General features: G+C 31.4%; 1 protein-coding gene across 2 annotated transcripts; it reads left to right on the plus strand.

Annotated features, from left to right (window-relative positions):
• The first annotated feature begins 9799 nt into the window (after positions 1–9799).
• Positions 9800–14880, plus strand: LOC114400353 (lysM domain receptor-like kinase 3). 2 transcript variants are annotated; one of them, XM_028362796.1, is made up of 12 exons: positions 9800–10668; positions 11592–11625; positions 11724–11731; positions 11878–12039; positions 12487–12677; positions 13063–13152; positions 13264–13357; positions 13478–13629; positions 13717–13811; positions 14019–14154; positions 14278–14376; positions 14452–14880. In XM_028362796.1, the coding sequence occupies exons 1-12, from the start codon at positions 10041–10043 to the stop codon at positions 14614–14616; spliced, it is 1854 nt and encodes a 617-aa protein (XP_028218597.1). In that variant the 5' UTR covers positions 9800–10040; the 3' UTR covers positions 14617–14880. The 2 variants fall into 2 exon arrangements, with proteins under 2 accessions (XP_028218597.1, XP_028218601.1); XM_028362800.1 differs by having other exon boundaries at positions 9806–10668; positions 12499–12677.
• The last annotated feature ends 1583 nt before the right edge of the window (positions 14881–16463 follow it).

A 16463-nucleotide genomic window follows, 5' to 3' on the forward strand; every position in this document is an offset into this window, starting at 1 on the left:
TTGGGAAATGGCAATTGACACTACCTCTCATCGAGCATATCCAACACCAACATATTATGTTAGTATTATGTTACTACTTTATTTATTTATTTTCCAACTACACAATTATTTCACTCAACCATGGTGTTCAAAAATCAACACGCGCACACCAAAAAGGCTATAGCTGGAGCTGGTGGTGCCCTTGGTGGGCGTCCTGTGACCAGAATTACTATGTGCACTTATTCCACCCTTTGTGGACCACAAACCCCACCTTAATTTCACACCAAAACCAAAATAAATCCCTATGGTTTTTGTGTGCATGCAACTATGGAAGTGAGATACATTATACACTCACTGTACACTATATATACTTGTACTGCTTCTTTTTTTTCTTTTCTTTTTTATCCTAACTACCCTACCATTTTGGAGAAAAAACTTTTTAATAAATTGGATGTGAAAATAGAAAAAATGTACGAGAGGTTCTGGGACCAAAATGTTATGTAGGTAGGGTGAGACTAAGAGCATGTGGAGTCTATCATCTTCTGGCAACAAATATTCTTGTGTGTGCACAAGATGGTGGAGTTTTATTAATTATTTGCATGGTTGTTGTGTGAAGTAATGGGTATTTAACACAGTGCATTCAAGGTTTGGGGCCTATGACACCAGAGGAGGTATAATGACTTAACTGTTTGATCTTTGATGAGTGATGAGTCAGTTCATCCCATTTCATTTTCATATATTAGTTTTGAACCCAAAAAACTCAAAAGGGTCCCCCCTCCCCCCCCATCTTCTTCTTCCTCCCGGAAACAAAGCTAATTTGGTACAATTTTAGAACTTGAATTGATGCGAAACCCAAAAAAATCTGTTTAAACCTGTTAGTCAACCATGTGTTCTATATTCTTCTTCTCAACAGTTATTTTTCACGAGAAGACTTAGGCAGAGGAGGACCAAGAAAAAAATGTTTGCTAATATCTGATTGTGGATCCCAAAGTTTGACCAATGAAACCTCAAATCTAAGCAGTGGTTGGCCAAGAAATTGTAACTCGTTTGACATGCAACCGGCTCTGAATTTTTGACACCATTGTTTGATCTTGAGCCATGGAAGAAGCTAAACTATGATTGTATAATAAATAGAAGCATACAATTGTGATCTAAAAAAAAATGGCTTTCAATTGCAATGAAACAGGAAAATGTATGAAACTGCATACACAAACTCTAATTTTTATAATTTATTGTTTCATACTTCTGAAAACTCAAAAATCCTCTCTTTACCTTCTGTACAAGGACTCTCTACCAATCTAGCTAATTAATTAACAATCACCATTTCTAACATGACTTAAAAAATGCAAATTAATTTAATTCTGCTAGCATATATATATATATATATATATATATATTATATTTGTATTTCCCTGTATATAACAAAGAAGGTAGTGAATAAGAAAGAAACCATATCTGATTACACTATATATATGTTGCTGCTGCCACCCAAAATCTGATAGAGGTCAAGCTATCTCTTGTTGTGTAAAGGGTTGGATCCTGTTGGCACTCTGCGTTTCTCAGACATATACTCTCTTTCTCTGCTGCTGCTGATTGGAGAATTCGCCCACGGATGAAAATCTTGCTGGCTTAAAGTTGAAGGGCCTGAGTATTTGATCCTAATGGCTTGAATTCTTGGTGTAAGGAACAGAAGAGTGAGAAGAAAGAACAAGTGGAAATGCTTCATGTTCATAGTTTTTTTTAATAAGGCCTCGGAGAAAGAAAACACAAAGAGATGGAAAATTGGAAATGCAAAGTTTGGTGTAAGCTAGGCTTGTTATGTTGTGTTATATATTTATATGGACAAGGTTAGGTCCAACATGTGCATACTAAATCTGGTGATATTTATGAAAACACTTGTGGTGTTTCCGTGTGAGTTTGGGTGGTGGGGCATGGCCTAATTGCCGTTTGATTGTGATCAAATGGTCAATGATGGATATGGGGATCAGGGGGCCTAGAATGACGGTTGTGGGGTGGTGGTGTGGTGGCAATATTCAATGAGAGATAGTGACAGAGAAAAATGAACACGAACTCATGGGAAGTTCATACATGTGTGTATGTGAAAGCTTGAAAGCAAAGAGAAGGAGGGTCTTTGATTTTTTTTTCTTTTTCTGAGAGTCAGTGGAAATTGAACACGTTCTTCCGTTAAATAGATCAAATGCCGCAGGATATTACACCAGCAGTGTGCTAACCTTTGGGTTATATAAGGGTCTTTGATTTTGCTATGCTATAACTTTTAATTAATTAACTTCTTGGGAGGACCAAAATGGCCCTCTTTTTTCATTCTGAAGGAGTCAAAGCACGCGGCCACGCGTGGCATGCTAGGGGTGTTTTGGTCATGAAAAGTCAAAGCTCGCCGACGCACTCAATTGGCCTTGTAGGAACAGCAAACAATGAGAGGCATGTGGCATTGAAATAGGGCTCCTATCTAATTAATCAAATAGAATTAAAATAATAAACATGTTGAAAGGGACCATACTAGTTATTATGGTTATACACATACACACCTCCATAAGTCAAAAACATATATATAGTGGTGCTATAATAATATAAAAAAAACATACACACCTCCATAAGGTAGGTTAAGTAGATCCGAATTTGCTGGGTCTAAGTCAAAATGTCGATTTTGAAGATTGGTCGATTTTTTAGGGATATATATTGTTTTTGATTCCTCCATACCATGCAAGCTTGTGAAAGGAATTACAATTTATTTTTAAATGGTTTTTTAAATGTTAGAATGTTATTATATTAATAATTTAAAGATGTTTATTGTTAATTTACTCCTTCAAATAAATGAAATATATAGTTATTATATTTATCATTTTTTGTACTAAAAAGTATCCGTAAAATGATAACTACATTAGTCTTTCATGAAAATAAATGGGAGACGTTTTTAAATTTTTGGACTAAATTAATGGTAAAAAATATTTGTAATGATACCATAATCTCTTTAGGAATAGTTTACAAAGTTTGTTCGCAGACTTATTCAGCTAACACACCAATCAAAACCTCTCCCTTCTTCTAAATTATTCAAGATATAATAGATTATGGGTCTCGTAATGCTAATAGTCTTGTATTGAATCATTGTGCCATGTATAACGCATGTAATTAGTATCATATATTTAGACTAGACCCAAAAAAGTAACATTTATATATATATATATAAAAAAAATAGCATGTCAATAAAGAGGAGCACCGATTGTCAATGTTAAATCTAGTGGGTGATGTCTTGCACGGGTGAGAATAGGGAAAGGTCAAAAGGCTTCATCCTGAAGCGTCTTGGTGAAAACTCGTTTTTATGTGGCTTTTTAGCTTTTGGTATAGCAAAAGATGAAACCATATATAATGAGAAGAAGTACTACTTTTTTATGTTTTGTGTTGTGACTTAGCTGTTTTACACTCATAGCTGCAAGCATTCCTCAAAAGGGTATGTATATGCCTTATAGTTAAGGCGGTTAGGTTGGGCGTTAATTCAAGTTTAAATGTTGGAGACAAGTCAATAGTCAAGAATTCCAAAAGGGAAAAATAAAGTGATCGAAAATTAGTAGTTTAGAGAAAGGGATATTGATTTGAAGAAGAAATGCAAATTCCTTGGCGGAAAGTTATTTAGATTATCTAACTAACGAACAAAATGGTAATCCTTCTTTATTACGTTTAGTGGTTTATCATTCTCCAATATGAAGTGGGAGAAAAACGCAAGTCATATATTATGTTCATAAAGTTCAAAGAGAAAAAATATAAGAGGTCAATAGATGCACTTTTTAAGCTTGTGTACGGTTCAAAGCTATCGTTTTCTCATCCAACCAAAGTAAGAAATTGATAATGTGTTGTTGGCACTGAAATTCTGTGGTCGCCCACAAATGCAGATAAACTTTCAAATATGTGTTCATGGGGGCATATGCATTTTTTCACCGACTTTTGAAGGGGAATGACAAATTGCATTATAATATCAATTTTACCATTCTATAGTGTAATAAGAGTAATTAAATCTAACTATACAAGAGGCTACATACGTAGCACGGATAAGCCACGGAAAAATGAAATGAGGTGATATTCCAACTGGAATGACCCCACACAAGGAGTTAATCCATACCATATTCTCTTCTTTTCTTTCCAAATTTTAAGTTCATCGACATTTTTTATTCATAATATATATAACTACTATTCTTGTGTAAGGTCCATTTATGAGTATTATTAGGAACTAGTGAGTGGTTTCATGCTGATTCAAAGTATTATTTTCATAGCTGTCATGTAGAGAAGAATTAAATCTAAATTAAGATATTAATAATTAATAGCTTTCAAATGTATCGTTGACTATTATGGTTTATAATTAAACTTATGTCTCCTCTTGTACCTACCGTCAAAACCCAAGTAAAAAATGCCATTATACATATATAGAACAAATTGCTATCAGTCTTTGGAGTCAATTATTGAACATTTCAGATTTGTACGTAAGTTTAAACCCATCTTAATTTTATAATTAGTATAAGCATATGTGGAGATTTTGTTCTCACATGCAAAGTTAATCAAGTATATATCATTAACTAATATATACTTAAAAAGGAAACTGAAACACATGAATTATAATCTCTGTCTTTCAACCATCTTCTAGTAATTAGATTTTATATTTGTTCCTGTCTAAAAAAAAGATTTTATATTTGTTCATAAATAAGGTAGTACACGAGGTCTAATTTAACTAGATGAATAAAATGTATGAGGGTTATAAATTTTTTAAAATATTATTCACCTAAGGATAAAAAAAAATGAGATTGTACAAGAGTAGTTTAATAAAGAATTGATCTAAACAATCCATCGATGATAACCCTCCCGCTCACATAATAGCATTTCCTTTTTGACATTATACTAACATATAACAGTTATGAGAAGTTAGGAAAAACTGTGTCAATGGGAGGGATATATAGTCTTATGCTATATAAATTAAGGCAATCTTTGTAGAGTTTAAAAAAATAAGATGTAACACATGTAATGTGTTAAATCTCAATACAAGTTGCCTAAAGAACATAATTAATATTTAATACTGTTATTTATTACATGTATAATAAACAATATTTCAAAGGGTCAAAATTATAAAACTTTAAAAATAATTAATTATATTAAAATTCTACACTATATTTATTTGCATATAGAAGTAGATAGTATTATATTAAAATTTACTGTTTTTTTAATTACAATGTTTAGTGTTTATAAGCATAAAGAAACAAATAGTGTTATATGCGTTCAAAACGAAGGTGCTTAATTATAATGTAGGGGCAAAATGTGCAAAGTTTTAAAATTTGATGATAAAATGCGGAAAAAAAAAAAAGATAACAAAATGTGCAGAAAAAAGTTGATGACACTGCTGTTTAATTTCATTATCACATCAATGCTGCATCAGATGTCACATTTTCTAATATTTTTTATTTGCTTGAGTTGGAGATAAATTCGTAAAAAAATGAAAGAACCAAATTCACACAATAACAATAATAAGAGATTAAAAGTGATTGATATTAAAACAAAAACTTATTCATTCATAATCATAAAAAAAATCAAATTAAATCTAGATGTCATAGTGAAAAGAAAGAGAATAGAAAAGGGAAAAATAAAAGTTAGCATGTAATTTAGCTTATGTAAAGCTCAATATCAACTATTATAACTAGACAAATTAAACAAGTTTTAAATATCTTGGTTCATTCAATTTATTTATTCTCTTAACGGTGTATTTAAAATTATGTTAAAATATAGATATATTTTAATTAATAAGTTTAATAGTCATTTAGTGTAAAATAATTTTATATAATTATTTAATCACAATTCATTATTTAAAAGATTTTTAAAATATTTATCTTAAAGTAAATAAATTTATTATATTATAATAGATTATGATGGATAATGATATAAAAAATTTACACTAGTATAACTCTTTTTCTAAAAAAAATGTTGTGCTAGAGTTCCTACTCACGATAATATAATTTATTCATACATTATGAACATATTGATCATTAATCATGTACTCAAACTTCTAATAAGAATTAACTATTCTTTAGAACACATTACTAATATATATATATGCTAGAAAGATTTTAAATTTAAGATTATTCTTGTAAATATATTTTTGATGTAAAGACCAGAGTATTTACATTAATAAAATTTACATAGTTCAAAGAAATCACATTTAAAATTAATAAAATAATATATTTCAACATACTTTTTAATCACCACTAAATTAAATATTTCACTTATTTATCCACACATCACGTAGGTCCATATATCTAGTTATATTAATAAAGACAAACCTAACGTTAATTACTTGCAACTCACAGAAGACCATATATATAATACTTCAATAATTTACTAGTACCAGACTATATTTGATTGATATATTATGCCAACAGTTGTATGGAAAGTCTTATGATAAGATAGGCTGTACATTATTCATCTCGATCTCTAGCTTGAAAGAAATTGCTTTCCAATTATTATTGATTAAAAATTAATACAACCCGGGGCATATATAGTTCATGTCCTTTGAAATTGTACAAATAGTACTCATGTCTCATGCCCAAACTGAGGCACGTTGGCTCAACACTTAGAATACCATATACTTTTTCAATTAGACCTTGCATGATTGGATTACTTGCCCCGATATATATCTGCATCTGCAACAACGTAAAATGGTCCCTACTGTTTGGGATCACACTCTGGCAGAAATTTTAACTATGTTTTGAGTTACTCAATTTAACATTAATGTTGTAATATCTTGCTTCTGAACAACCTTTCGAACAATGCTTGCACAAGCCAGTATCCACAACATGAATTTGAAAGATCATCACATGGCTATTAATCTTCATAAGAAACCGAGAAGCACATAAAATTTTGTGTATTTTTCTTTTAAGACGATTTATTATATATGTAATGTTGGAATTTGAACTCTGAATCACTTTTGTTATTTGTATATTTAAATTCATTCTCAATAAAAATCTTCTATAAATAAATTTGTGTGTTATTATTGTATAAGAAAATCATTGAGAGAGTTTTGGGTGTGGCATCAAGTCCACTAGACCTGAAAGGCATCTTTTACTTAGTGCAGTTGTTTGTGACTGTGTGATCAGAAGTCACTCGAGTGGTTTGTTGAACAGAGTTTACATTCAACACTCTTCTTTAATCTTTATGATGCCAAATTACAGATAAGTCAACCCACTCGGATTGAAGTGCTATTCATATATTTAAGTTGCTGGTTGTTGGCTAGGTTATAAGTTAATTTAGGAGGAATTGCCATGAGTCTAGGCCTAATGCACTTTCACCTAAGCACCTCATTTCATGTCCCCGATCTTCACTATTTTTACTTAAATGGTAGCCATTTACACGACCAAAAAGACTACAAAGAAGATTACATAGAAGAGTTCTTGTGTGGTTAGGTAAGTTTTATCATATTGAATTAATACAATAAATTTGATTATCTAAACAAAATTATTTAAATGAATTCATATTAGTTTGAGCAATTGGTTGATTTTATATGTTTCTCTTGTAATACAAATTAAATCAATTTTTTTTTGCTTGATTCATATATTTATTTATTTATTTTAATCTAAATTAACTCAACCACCTAAACAATTACTTATTTGTAAACTTTCAAATTTATGTATTTAGTTTGCTTTTTTTTTTTGACAAAAACATTATGTATTTAGTTATGCTTACTATTTAGGTTTGTTTTATAAGGCATGTTTTAAGTATAAGGATTACTGAGATATAAAGTCATAAATGTAAAAAAGTTATAAAGTAATTAATAAAATATCAATAGTTGGAATTGATTTCATTTATTTTCTAAATTGAAGAATAAAAAATTATTTAATTTGCAGTGATATAAAACTTAAAGTTCTATTTAACAAAAAAAGATGTAAAAAAGTCAAAATAATATAAATTTACTTTTTTAGTTTTATTTGGTATCCAAACCAAACTAATACGATTAAATATCACAGGTATCATTATTAAATTTTATAATTTTGAGATTATTCTACTTAATTTAATTTTGAACTATTTATATAATTTTAATCAGGCAGTGATTCAAAACAAGGGCATAGACTAGGCTTTAATTTGGGGTTCCAAGTTTGGGCCACATCTAGCCCAACAAAAAGAGCAAATAGAGTTATGAGAATCTGAGAACAAAAGTACAAAACAAAACAAAAACATTTGGGCTTCAATTGGCTTGGATTATGTACTAGGTTTTTTTTTCAGTAATATAAAAATAAAAAAAAGATGTTTGGACTCAGTCCAGGGTATGTAAGTCATCCTTCGGCTCCTGCACTTCCCATATTACTTTTGGAAGCAATTCCGTGTGGTAAAGCGTTTGGGTTGAGTGGCTGTGTGTGTGCACTCTCTTTCACCACACCACTTTGTATAGACCTGTGTGTGGGAAGATGTATACAGTCAAAATGTTCCGTTTTTTTAATATATTAGATGTAAGAATTAAAATAAAAATATCAACTATTAAATTATGAATGGTTAACATTAAAATATGCAAGCTGTGTGAACTTTAATGGAGTCTTTTATGTGATACCATTTTTATTTGAGTGTAAGAACTAAAAGAAAAAGAAAAGGAAAAAGGGAAGGTGAGAGGGGATTAGAAATGTGTGGTCAGGGAGAGCAAAGTGAGTAAAGAGTGATGATGGATGGTTTGCTTTTAAAATGAGAAGATAATGTTGTGTGTATCATTGAATCTGGGATTGGAGAAATGACCTAAGTGTGTGCATATGAGAGAGAATTTTGAGAGTGTGTTGAAAGAGTGGGTGAGTGATGATTGTGAGTGAGGGGGTATATGAGTGAAAGAATATATGCAATGTGTGATGCTGTGGATGATGAAGATAAAATGAGAAAGAGAGAGATAGTTTCAAAATTAATTAATTTAAAAATATTAAAAATTAATGGTTTTACAATAATAAAATGTGGCTTTTGCACAAAAAATAATTGAAACTCATTCTCCATGTAAAAAATTAAGGCTTACCTAGCTGGCTAGCTAGAAAGGAATTAATATGTTCCTTTAAATTTTTTTAATTCAAAATATTGTATAATTTTGCATATGTTTGCAAAAAAATGGTTAAAAGATTAGTTGGTAACAAAAGAGTTTGTAGTTGGTATCTAAAAGTTAATTAAATTATAAGTGTTTGATAAAAATAAACTAGTTGATAAATATAATATTTTTTATATAAATTTTAATTTTATCTTACTGATAAAATTATATCTTGACATATTTATAATTTTGGATTTTTAATTACTTTTAATGAATAAATAAATAAGTTTATTGTTTATCGTTATAAAGATTTTACGTAGTAAAAGGATAAAAATAGCAGCAATTCCCGTGTTGTTTCGTTTTGTGACATTACCCACACGACACGCTCTACATGACCATTGACTCCACCACCTCTTCATTCTGACTCTTCTTCCTTCTTGATTGAATGTATTGTTGACAAACAGCATTCCCTAACTGTGCTTTTTCTCGTCTAGACTTAGATATTTCTTCGTGATGATGCATAGATAATAGACCTCATCCATCTTGGGAATAGTGAAGTACAAATTATGATAAGTGTTACACTCATTTCTCTTAAGTAAGTTTTCCGTTCAAATTTTGTAGATGAAAAAAATTGTGATTAAAAAAGAAGAATCACAATAAAAATGATCCTTGGCCAGCTAAATTCCTCTAAGATTAGTCATCGGCACAATCAATGATATTCAATAAGATGATAAAAAGAAATATCTACCCGTACTTGATACCTATAAAACAGTAAATACATCCTAACCGAACTATATAACATCTTTAAATCCAACATGCTCAATCAACAAGTTAGGCAAAACCACAAAAAGAGTACAAAGTTTGGTAACATTAAGACTTTGGTAAAATAGTACGAAGTTTCAAATTGCGTTTGTATTTATTATTCCTGCCCCCATTTGCGGGTTCAACACGCCCAGATTCTTGATTTTGTGTTCCTCTTGAATAGGCTTGAGTATTCAGAAACTTTGTATTTTACCACCCAATGGAACACAGTTTCAGATTACCAGTTTTCTTCTTGTTATGTGCCTCTATAGCGTTCAGTGCAGAATCCAAGTGTAGCAGGGGTTGTGATTTAGCTCTAGCTTCCTACTATCTATCACAAGGTGACTTGACATATGTATCAAAGCTTATGGAATCTGAGGTTGTTTCAAAACCTGAAGATATTCTCAGCTACAACACTGACACCATAACAAACAAAGACCTGTTGCCTGCCTCTATCAGAGTGAACGTTCCATTCCCTTGTGACTGCATTGATGAAGAGTTTCTTGGCCATACTTTTCAATACAACCTTACAACAGGAGACACTTATTTGTCCATTGCCACTCAGAACTACTCTAATTTGACCACTGCTGAGTGGTTGCGGAGCTTCAACAGATATTTACCAGCTAATATTCCTGATAGTGGGACTCTTAATGTCACCATTAACTGTTCCTGTGGGAATAGTGAAGTTTCCAAGGATTATGGATTGTTCATCACGTACCCTCTTAGACCTGAGGATTCTTTGCAGTCGATTGCCAACGAGACTGGCGTTGATCGTGACTTGCTGGTTAAGTACAACCCGGGTGTAAATTTTAGCCAAGGGAGTGGTCTGGTTTATATTCCAGGAAAAGGTACATTCTTACTTTGCTGCCATGCTTTGGGCTTCTGATATAAGTTCGTGAGGTTTTTGTACTCATTTGATGTTTCATATAGATTAAACTCTAGAGGTGTTAGGAAGTCTCACATTGCCTATCTCAATTCTCGTGCTATAACTTATGAACAAGTTCACTTAATATCAATTGGTTTTAAGTTGAAATCTAATAAGAGGGTACTCTATTTTTAAAATTTGATTTATAGGTAGAACTTAAATGTAGACTAATTATCCATAGCTATTCTAGAAATCTTGGCCTTTTGACCTTTATGTTCATCAGGCAACAAATCATGTCAAATGGGTAATGAGGCAAAAGTTACAGCTGATAGCTTTCATCTAGACGTGAAAAACCACGTCCTTGACGTGTGACCAAACAAGTTATTGTTTGGAGAAAATTTTCTTTTTTAGAAAATATCTCAAAAGCATTATTCACAAGTCGATTAACAAGATTTTGAATGAGTTGCATCCTCATTGATCTAAAGAAATAAGCTAAATTGCAATCTGCATATATCATATCAACGTCTATCTAAGCTAGGATGAACAGTTCATTCTTGACGTAGTTTCAAAGCCACTTACTCGTCTATCATAAATGAAGGAATGCTGTTATGTTGTCATTCTCTTTAGTTACTTTTCCTGTGATACTCGAATAAAGTTATAGTCATGCCACTACCACATTAACTATGGTTTTGGCACTAGTGACGGTGATTTCATTTTTAGCAGTTGGAAAATATGTAACACATTTTGATTTCTGATCATATTCCAAAGTAAGAAATGCATTCAAGAGTAGACTTAATTTATGAGCATCATGCTTATAGCAGTATGGCTGTACCTTTCAACTTGTTTTCAAGAAACTTTAAACTTTGAAACATATGCCTCACATTTTCTTGTTCCTTCACTTTCCAGACCAAAATGCTATCTATGTGCCCCTTCATCTAAGGTGATTCTTTTTACCTTACTGTCCATGCTATTTGACCAATTTTTCATTCTTTAGTAACTTGCCAATCTTAATGGCTGTATTTTCATTTTCCTTTTCAGCTCTGGAGGTTTGACCTTCTCACTCCCCAGAAAGTTGTTTTATTGATGATTGTTTTCATTTGAGTTTGATATTTAAATCAGACACAAGGTAAGGATATCCTAAAAGTAGATAGTAAACATACTTTCAGCTCATATATTGTTTCTACATAAGCAGGTCTTGCGGGTGGTGTTATTGCTGGAATATCTATTGGAGTAGTAACAGGACTTCTGCTATTGGCATTTTGTGTGTATGTTACATATTACCGAAGAAAGAAGGTATGGAAGAAGGATTTGCTCTCAGAAGAATCCAGGAAGAACTCTGCTAGAGTTAAGAATGGTATATGAATTTCTACTTATATTTCATTAAATTCTTCCTTCCCTCCCCCCACCTTTCCCCTTTAAATATAATGCAAAGTGTTTTGAATTGAACCTTTGCCTGATTTGAAATCTCCCCAACAAGTACTAGCATATAGCATCATATTCAGACTCAAATAATCTCATAGCATACTTGGTTATAGGTCTCATTTTTCTTATTCTGCAAGAATAATCTAAAAGAACAAAGTTTACAGTTTGATTCTGTCATTTACCATTTTTCATGAGGATCTTTTCCATTCCAATTTTAGAATTTCTAGCGGCATTAGTGAAGTTTTTATTGCTATTATGAAACCAGTTTTGTGTTCTGGTTGCTCTTGGTCTTCCTCTGCTGCATATAATGAAATAGAAGAAAATCACACAGAGAAAATGAAATTATAGTTAATGATGGGGTATAGTAATTCCTATTTAGTCCCTCTTTCAGATGAAGCCTCTGGTGATTCGGCTGCAGAAGGTGGTACTAACACCATTGGCATTAGGGTGAACAAATCAGCAGAGTTTTCATATGAGGAACTAGCCAATGCCACAAATAACTTCAGTTTGGCTAATAAAATTGGTCAAGGTGGTTTTGGGGTAGTCTATTATGCAGAGCTGAATGGAGAGGTTTGTAATCTCTTTTGTTAGTTTTGACTTTTGATTGCATTTATTTGAAAGAAAAGTTGCATATTCTTCTAGTTATCATGGCTTCATGGGGTTTTCAATTATTATGTAGCATTTATTCTCTGGCTTTTTTACCCCTTTATTTTTAGAGCACGTGCCTCACAAAACTTTGCTGGTTATTCTTTACATATGTGTCTTTTTGACTTCAAACAGCAAATGAATACTTTTTTTTTTCATTTAACACATACCTCAAGAAGCATAAATGTTATGTATGCTGCTAGAGTGCTAGGATAAATCTGCAATTGTTCATATTTTTATCTTTTCCAAGTTTCCCATTATAATAATTATATCTCATGTAGTTATAATGAAGTTCTTTCTAATTAAACAGAAAGCTGCAATAAAAAAGATGGACATACAAGCAACAAGAGAATTTCTTGCGGAATTGAAAGTGTTGACACATGTTCATCACTTGAACCTGGTATTATGTGAAACTTAGAGCATCTTTTTCTTTTTCCTCTTACATTCTTGTTAAATAGAGGATTTCTGCTTTAAAACCTAAATATCTTCCTATTGATAACACCATGTATAGGTGCGCTTGATTGGATATTGTGTTGAGGGCTCCCTTTTTCTTGTCTATGAGTACATTGAGAATGGCAACTTAGGACAACATCTACGTAAATCAGGTTATATAAGCACATAACATGACAAATATCTATGTTCAGCACTGGTTCATTAATTTGATGGATTAATGGTAAAGAGTAATGGCTTAGTGAGTTAACGATCAAGTCAAAGTGTGTTTACAGGTTTCAATCCTTTGCCATGGTCTACCCGAGTTCAAATTGCTCTGGATTCAGCCAGAGGTCTTCAATACATTCATGAGCATACGGTACCTGTATATATCCATCGTGACATAAAGTCGGAAAACATTTTAATAGACAAAAACTTCGGTGCAAAGGTACAGTCTGTTCCAATGACTTTGGATATCTTGTTATGTTTCTATTTGGGATAGTTTGTGAGAGATCCTATGTTATTTTATTTGCAGGTTGCAGACTTTGGATTAACCAAGTTGATTGATGTTGGAAGTTCATCACTTCCCACTGTTAATATGAAGGGCACATTTGGTTACATGCCACCAGAGTATGATGAATTATGTTTCTCTCTTTTATGTACTCATTTATGAATATTTAGAGAATATTTCTTCTTTTGCAGCTCCTTTTACTTTAACATCATTTTTGGGATAAGTTTTTCATTGTTAACACTTAATACGTACATTTCGTCTCCATAAACATGAAAATCAGTTTGCTTCTCATGAGACTGAATTCAATAATACCATAATTTCTGCAGATATGCATATGGCAATGTTTCTCCCAAAATAGATGTCTATGCTTTTGGAGTTGTTCTTTATGAACTAATTTCTGGTAAAGAAGCATTGAGCAGAGGTGGTGTCTCTGGTGCTGAACTAAAGGGCCTTGTATCTTTGGTCATTCTTCACACCCTACTGTTCATTATCTTCAAATTACAGCCTAGTGATCTTACATAATAAACAATTAAGAACTATATTTTCCCTTTCTTATTTTTAATTTGTTGGTGATATATATGGCAGTTTGATGAAGTATTTGATCAGCAAGATACCACAGAAGGTCTTAAAAAACTGGTGGATCCTAGGCTTGGAGATAACTACCCAATTGATTCAGTTTGCAAGGTATCAGTGATCACAAAGCATTTAAATTTTTTGTGTTTCTAATTTTAACAACTTAGGCCATTTTCCTGCTTGCAGATGGCACAACTTGCTAGAGCATGCACAGAGAGCGATCCACAACAACGTCCAAATATGAGTTCTGTTGTGGTTACTCTCACAGCACTTACTTCAACTACTGAGGATTGGGATATTGCTTCCATCATTGAAAATCCAACTCTTGCAAATCTAATGTCTGGTAAATAAGAAAAGGAATGTAGAATACAACTGTTACCATTTTTTTTATTTTTACAATGGTGTAGTGAAATTCGAACCTATGAACTATGCATACTATAAGGCCGACTTTAGTGATTTACCGTACACATGTTACCATTTAATTCTTCTGTTGCAAAACAAATTTATGATATGCCACCAAAAAAAGAAAACAAATATGCACCAAGTTCTATTGCTTGTAGTCTGATTTGCAACTAAGGGATTCTTTTGTATCAGTAAACAAACTCCGTTTCTTCACTGTGATTTTTTCTTGCTTTGGGACAAAATTGCTTGGGAAATTTGTGTTTTTTTATTTATTTATTTAATAGACATGCACTGTTACTATAAAATATTTTTACATTACCAATCAATTGAAACCGTGTTTAGTATAATATTTAAGATAATTATTACAAGCCATAAAAAATTGTTATAAAAATTAATAAGTTTACAAAATACAACAGTTTCTAATGAGACAAAAGTGTAAAAATGGTAAGTATATATTCTTTCTTTTTTATTTTTTATTATTTATTTATTTTGCATTTGCTAAACCTTTGTGGAAATACGACAGCCAAACAATCAGGCTAAAAAACGGTGAGTATTTAATTACTTACATTAATTTATAGTTTATATATTGCCTCGTTACCTTTTCATGGCAATCAATATGCATTTGCATATCAAATTACTATTTAATATATACCATCCGTTGGAAGGTAACACAAGTTCTTTTTTTTTTTGCTGAATGAAGGTAACATAAGTTTAAAATAACGACAATTCACTAAAGACTATTTCTTAATCGCCAAGAAGTATACGTCCAAAAAAAATCGCCAAGAATTAAAAAAAAATCATTGCAAGTTATAGGAATAACCAAACTAAATATAATACCATTAAATAAAGTATTTTTATATAGATAATTAAGAATCCAATGCTAATAAATGCTTTTAAGAGACTAAATTATCTATTGTTATATACTAAATTCTGTTGATACATAGTGATAATTGAGAATCTAAATTAATGATAAATAATATATATGTTAATGATCAAATTAAGTAAAATATTTATATTTTTAACTGATAAAACATGTATTTACTGTGGAATTAGCATAGATTAATTAAAATTTAAATTAGCTGATATAAATAATAGAGGAGGATACGTGCCTATCAATTTATTTGTCTTTGTCACGATCTTGTTGAAGGATATATAATTCCACCAAACAAAGTAACGATCTCCTCTCATTTTTTATTACTTTATATTTACTTCATCCTATCAGAGATTTTAACTTATTAGAAATTTTGTGACTACAAACTAGTAATAAAATATTAATTATGCATTTCAACTATATCAATATAGTTTATAGTATCTATATTAGGTGAAATGAAGAGCATTAACGAATCAAGAGATAATATAATTAATTAAATAAGTATATATTCTTTTAATTGATCGTGTTTATGAATTTATTCTATTTTTTAAACAATTGTATCCTTCACAAGTGCCGTGAAGCACTCTTTAGCATTTCTAGTAAAGCCAACAATAAATTATACAGAGATGTGCGACTATGCAATCGGTGATATCACACAGATTCCTTTTTGTTTGTTATTAGTGAAGTCAATGAAGTATATTGGGTCATAGCCAAGCTGCACAGGCGTGCCTCAAAATTTAAAATGGAAAATTGTTCTGTGTTTGTTAGAACAATGAGAAGACGCGATAAGAAGTGGTTTGTTGGCACATTGGCCGACATGGTTGGCATTTCGGATACAAAGGATTAAACAAAGCCAGCATTCTCAATCACAAAGATTCCCCTTGTCGTTCTGTATCCCTCTCTACCATATTCAATGTACACCAAA

This window comes from Glycine soja, chromosome 2, assembly GCF_004193775.1.
Source record: "Glycine soja cultivar W05 chromosome 2, ASM419377v2, whole genome shotgun sequence".
Taxonomy (NCBI): Eukaryota; Viridiplantae; Streptophyta; class Magnoliopsida; order Fabales; family Fabaceae; genus Glycine; species Glycine soja.

Coding starts and splice junctions, on each gene's coding strand:
- LOC114400353 (XM_028362796.1), top strand. CDS start 10,041: ATGGAACACAGTTTCAGATTACCAGTTTTCTTCTTGTTATGTGCCTCT. Junction 10,669..11,591: donor GGTTTATATTCCAGGAAAAG/GTACATTCTTAC, acceptor TTCACTTTCCAG/ACCAAAATGCTATCTATGTG. Junction 12,678..13,062: donor ATGCAGAGCTGAATGGAGAG/GTTTGTAATCTC, acceptor CTAATTAAACAG/AAAGCTGCAATAAAAAAGAT.